Here is a 6,413-nt window from a genome sequence, read left to right on the forward strand (position 1 = left end):
AGGCTGTTGGAGCTGGTACAATATGGGGAAAGTTTTTTGGCACACATGGGGTCAATCTTATCTGACTATTCGTTTTAGTATATACTTATAGAAGTTAATACGTTTATCAGTGCATAACACTTATCTTAGAAGCAATATCAAGCAGCAGTCAAGACGGCCGTCATCACCAAGATTTGTGTTTTGCATGCATTGATTTGTCTATTTTGCCCAAAGCAGCTTATCACTTAGTAGTTGGCACTTAAGAAACTAAAAGTAGCTGAAAGTAAGTCTTGAGTTTTAGCTCAAAGCCTTAACCACTGAGCAAATGTTGCCACTACAATAATATTCTTTTCAGTCATATCAGCCTTAGGTTATGAAATAAATCTTCTAGAAGCTATCCAATCTTGTTGAGCGTAACAGACCAAAATCACACTTAAAAGCATTGTAAAGGAATGTTTTTATTAAACTGGCACAAGTTAGTAACCAATGTAAGACATTTTATACATTCATAATTGTGCCAAATCATAAATAAATGGTATTAATCATGTTAATCATTAACAGATAAAGTTCTGCACTTGTAATCTGTCAAACCTAGGTTCACATGGAGACTCTGTAAAAATAATGCTCCTAATAGGAACAATACAAAATCAAGAATATTTGGCAGCTGCAATACCAGCTAAAGAATGGATATCTGAGCAGGGCATTGAAGTTTTAAGAGAGAAAAAAAAAATAAAAAATAAAAAAAATAAGGGAAGTTATATACAAATAGCAGGAACTGCAATGATCAAATACATTTGGCTAAATGGGTATACACGTACAAAACGGAAGAATATTTGGCAACCAGAAAAAAAAAAAAATTAACATGCTAAATAGATCAAAGTACATTCTGTAAACATGCAAGATATAATAGAGAAATGGAAAAGCGGAAATTCTAAACAGCACAGAGAAAAGTGGAGGAAGTAGGAAAATGCATGAATGCATTCAGTGAATTAAAAGTTTAAACAAGACACTTCATTTTCTGACAAATCAAAAGAACATAACTTAAAATCACTGAAAAAAAATGGAATCATGGCGGTGGATTGTATTCTGGTATGTAAGGCATCATTTGGCAAAATAAATGTCAGTATTGTGATTGAAATTATTACACTTTTCACATTTAGAGTGAAATGCTCTGGACAAGCTGCCACTACTTTAGTGTGATCAGCATATCAGGGTGTAAGTGGATGTAATTGTTTATAATTTAACCACTTCTGAGATGCAGTTTGTAGACAAATATACAGTGAAGTTATTTTAGTCCAGTGGAGGTTTTTATGCATCAACGCTTCACAGTCATGCTGTTCACAGAGGCATGAGATGACCAAGATGAATAATGCTAGGAGAAAGGAGCGTTCTGGCTCCATCTGGAGTCTGTGGTGGATTATCACCACGGCCTGTTTTCTGGGTAGCTTGGCACAGAAGCTGGATACTGAGGCAGACTGGGGCCAGTCTCTACAATGGCATTAATACCAGCTTCTCTCACGGGGGCACTCTTCCACATCCCGGTGCTCCATTCTTCCTGCGCATGCTGAAGGCTTCCTCCACCACCACGGTATAGCCTGTGAATCTGAAATAAAGAAAACCAACATATAATATTTAGCCTAATTCTACACACTGTACACCAAACCATAACCAAGGGTTATTCAAGTAAAATTGGTGAAGATTACATAAAGCTGCTTTTTAGTAGAAGAGTTTTGTAACTATTATCCCCACTGGTTTCAGGTTGGCCTCAAGATCTTTTCGAGTGATTTTTGGCTTTTCCTATTCCTTCCATATTATTAGCAATGGTGTCATGTCAGGAATTTTTACAGTCTTTGCTATGGCCCTGTATCATTTTCCTATAAAATGCTGTTTAATAATTTTAGGAAGAACTTTAGGAAACTCCTTCCTTCACCATGATTGTTCCTTAGTGAGTAAAATAACATTCATCCAACATACCTTTGTTTATACTTATGAATATATACTTTATTTTATTTAAATCAATTAAAATTTATTTGTATAGCGCTTTTAATAATGGACACTGTCTCAAAGCTGTTTTACAGAACATAAACAAACAAGAAATTTTATATTTTTAAATTAAATTCAATCCTTTAGAAGTACAAAGTCAAAAGACACATTTAAACACTGGATATATGCACTGGAATCATGTTAAATAACAAAAACTGAATCTGAATACTTCTTTCCCTTCACTGCATATGAAGAGATGCATTTACCCAGTGTATAAGTTACAACTAAGGCCTGAAACAACAGAGCAGTTGTACATTAAGGAACTGGCTTAAAGACCCACCAATGACAGCTTGGTAGTGCAGGGCATTTGATATCATGACTTTTCATTCAGTAACCCATTGAGCCACCAGCCACCATTAAAATGTTTTAAATGTATACAGACAAAAATGTCAAAAAATTCCTGAAACTGGTGTAAAATTTGACTGTCATACTCACCTTGATAAGAACCAGTCCCATAAGCACAGTATCTACAGTGAAGAGCAGAGCGGAGAAGAGCATAACCACTGCAGAGCCAACATTAGTGCTAAAAAACATCACTGTAGCTATCCAGCCACTGGAGTGATTTATGGGGAAGGAAAGGAAAACAGAGTTAGCCATTACCATGAACTGTCTTTGTCACATGAGCAGCTCCACACCAAATCATGTGATGATAATGACGATCAGATTTCAGAGGTCTGTAATTCACACTGCTTTATAAACTTTCAACTGAATCAATAACTTTATTTTTTATTTATCAAAAGCAAAGCCAGTCCAAAAGACTGCAAGAAACAAATGAAAGTGCTGTTAAAAATGCTATCAGTTTGCACCTCCCCTTCTGTTCATGACATGAATAGTCTGGCTTTTGAATTCTGTCAGCTGCAATATTCAGCCCCCTTGTAGCCCACATTTATCTTAGGTTGGTTGTTTTTGGATAACACTGAAACATATGTCCATGTGGAAAACATCTCTACTTTAAGAAGCGTTCTTAACTTTTGATTTATTTATAATAGAACTTTTCATTCTGTGTCAATGTGTGAGATCTTAAACACTTTGAAAAGAGATGGAGATGAGATCACATAACAAATAAGCATTGCAGTCTGGCAAAAAAACAAAACAAACAAAAAACATTGGATGTGATGGTGGATAAATTATAAAAAGATATTTTTTAACACATTTTGACAAAAAAGATGTAGAAATGTTATTTCCTTTTTATAACTTGTCTATGCTTCCTACAAATATGCTGTTGGGTAAATAAACAGTTTTTAAAAAATGTAAGGATAAAAACAGTTAGTCTGCCTAAAGATATATATGACCTCGCTCTTTGCTAGCTAAGTGTGAATTCCTCATACACTGAATGTCCAGCTTTGATCAAGTTGCTGGATAGTCACGTTATGTATTTTAAATGCTTGACCTATTTCTGGTTGAGATACATGCCACAAAGGAAATACTCTTTGTTGAATTGCCAAGTAGAAAATGTCATACTTTCTCCACGTTGGGTTACATTTACAGCATTTGGCAGACACCATTATCTCCAAAATCACCATTGTCATAATGTATTTTGGTCTGTATTTGTGCATATTCCTTGTCAGAGAGATTGGAACAACTTCATGAAAACTAATGAGGCAAAATCCACCAGTGCACATAGTCAAAAAACAATAAGGCTCCACTATATATTTTGAACTTTCAAAAAAATATTCAATGACTGAGAAGTTTGAACAGTCACAGCATTCTTTAAAAAAACCCTCAAACATTTCTCTCTTAATGTCACAAGATGATACGCACCATGCACCCCAGTTGTTTATTCCCAGAGTCTGGATGAGAGCAAGAACACACTGAAGGAAGAAAATGAAGAAGAACGCCATAAAGTTAAACGAACTGTCAGCCCTGTGGAAAGAGATAAAAATAAACCTTTTTTAAAAGCTCGTTTGACTGTTTAAACATTAGTCTTCTTATTTTCTCTCTGGAGTGCCTTACCTAAATGCCTTGTAAACAGGCCTAAACCAACAGGCATAACTGCAGGGACTGAACAGGACAAGCCACAGGAGACCAAGCCCAAAGTTAACTGCACTTCCTCCCCCTGCCACCCAGGCTATGCAAGACACCAGGTTAACGCAGAGTGTAATCGAGTACACTATGAAGACAAAAACGTCAGTCATCAGACACGTTTTTACACAGACGTGTATGATTTATTTTGGCTCTGCGTCTATACGAAGCCAGTGGCTTGTATGAAACCGATACCACTTACAGATCCAAAGCTTGTAAACTTTGTGAACAATCTGGGTGTGAGGCTGGGGGATTTCCTCATCGATATTTTGGTAGAAACACGGCTTAATGCGCAAAAACTTGGGCAGAGGTGGAAAGTTGTTGACTCGCTCTGAAGAACACAAAGATCATTTTGAACTACATTTTGCTGCTATTGTAGCGCATTAACTATCCTTATATATCAGAATCAGCTTTATTTGCCAAGTGTGCACAGACACACAAGGAACTTTGTTGTTTTTAAGGTGCTCTTGGTACATACATACATACATACATATATATATACACATTATATATATATATATATAATGTGTATATATATATATATATATATATATATATATATATATATATATATACACACACACACACCTGGCATGAGAACAGTAAATATTTAAATAGTAAGAATTTACATATTTACATAGTAATTGAGAAGGAGGCAGTCATTAGAGATGGAGAATGAATTACAGAACACAGGTAATAATCCCTGTGTTAAATGTTTAAACCGGTTATGGCAAGAGGGAAACAGTTTTTGAACAATTTTCATTTCAGTACCACTTCCTTTCAAGTGTTTTTGCATATTACTCACCCGTCATTGTTGGGTCTCTGCAATGTATTAGAAGAGAAAAAAGGTTAAATAAGATAAACAAACATAACAAAACCATAGCACAAGGAGCAGCTAAGCTCACTATGGCTGACTGTAGCTACATTACTCACAACTTTACAGACAACAAACACACATCAGATTTGTTTACAACGAGCAAGCATTAGATAGACAAATCAATAACGAAACAAAACTTTATTAAAACTTTAAGTTAAACATTATAAATGTTTATAAAGTAGCCCGCTAACATTTTCTCTCACAGCTATACAAGTTGAAGCACTGAAATAAAAGTCATTCAGCTCCTCTAGTACATTTAAGATAACTGTGCAAGTGGATTAATGAACAGGAAAACGTTTATAAACTTTACTAACGCTATCATTTTTATGTCAGTTGAGCAGAAAATGAAAAGACAATACTTACTTGTGGGGGGAAATTAACTTTTAGATAGATGTGGCGTGAATGCTGGTGGACCAGTGTATAACGGAAAACGGACCCGTGGGCTTCTGGGAAATGTAGTTCTGATGAAGATCTATTAAGTACTCTGTGTAACTATATCCGGGTGTAGAGAAATACATTTCCCAAGAAAAAAGGGTGTGCACTGAAAACTTGTGACTTCCAAGGAAGCTAGATGTTTCTATGATAAAAGTTTTGTTTTTTAAAAAAAAATTTTTTTAAAGAGAGACAACGTTCATGATTCTGCTCCTAACTGAGCCAGTGTGTGTTTCAGTGGTTCAAAACTGTCCTTCTAGAAAATTAAGAAAAGTTTATTATGGTGTCAGACAAGTAAATTCTAAAAAGCATCGAATCGTCATCATTTTTATCATCAGTGCTGTATCTTGGTCAGGGTCTTGGTGGTCTGTCTGTCTGTCTGTCTCTCTCTCTCTCTCTCTCTCTCTCTCTCTCTCTTTCTTTCTCTCTCTCTGTCTGTCTCTGTCGCTCTGTCTATCTCTCTCTCTAACTCTCCCGTTCTTTCTCTTTCTCTCTCTCATTCTTTCTTTCTCTCTATTTCTCTCTTTCTCTCTCTCTGTCTGTCTCTCTCTCTTTCTCAGTGTCTCTCTGGGGGTAAAATATACTCAGAGATGGCAAGCAAAATGTCCGCTCTTAAACTTTGTTGTGGGTCAGACAAAGATGGGCATTTACATCATCCGAAAAAATAAAATAGAACAAAGAGGCTGCAATGATGCAAAAAATGGTGACAACAGCAATGACGAAGTCCAGGATTCTAGTGGACTTTCACTTTTACAAGAAAACGGCGAACTTGATGATGTTTGAGAAAATCTGGTGCATTAAAAATACACTCTGCTTGGTTTTTAATGATGAACTGCATTTTGCACAGAACATGTCTTAAGAAAATCATGTACATTTTGTTTTTTATAGTTTCGTACACAAATAACATTTAAATCTATTTTATTTATCTATCTATCAATCTATCTATCTATCTATCTATCTATCTATCTATCTATCTATTTATTTATTTATCTGCATTAACCTAAATTGAATCTTTTAACGGTCATTGTTAAAAGCTCTGAGCAATCGAAATAAAGGTCTT

General features: G+C 35.4%; 1 protein-coding gene across 1 annotated transcript; it reads right to left on the minus strand.

Moving 5' to 3' along the window:
- Positions 1-419: 419 nt before the first annotated feature.
- scamp4 (secretory carrier membrane protein 4) lies at positions 420-5,377 on the minus strand. Its single transcript, XM_060880764.1, has 7 exons — positions 5,285-5,377; positions 4,850-4,866; positions 4,247-4,375; positions 3,976-4,132; positions 3,784-3,885; positions 2,458-2,575; positions 420-1,582 (listed from the first exon to the last, which is right to left on the minus strand). Exons 2-7 carry the CDS (start codon positions 4,854-4,856, stop codon positions 1,400-1,402), a joined length of 696 nt encoding a protein of 231 aa, XP_060736747.1. The 5' UTR covers positions 4,857-4,866; positions 5,285-5,377; the 3' UTR covers positions 420-1,399.
- Positions 5,378-6,413: the final 1,036 nt, after the last annotated feature.

The sequence above is a fragment of the Tachysurus vachellii genome, chromosome 1 (genome assembly GCF_030014155.1).
Source record: "Tachysurus vachellii isolate PV-2020 chromosome 1, HZAU_Pvac_v1, whole genome shotgun sequence".
In the NCBI taxonomy this organism is placed as follows: domain Eukaryota; kingdom Metazoa; phylum Chordata; class Actinopteri; order Siluriformes; family Bagridae; genus Tachysurus; species Tachysurus vachellii.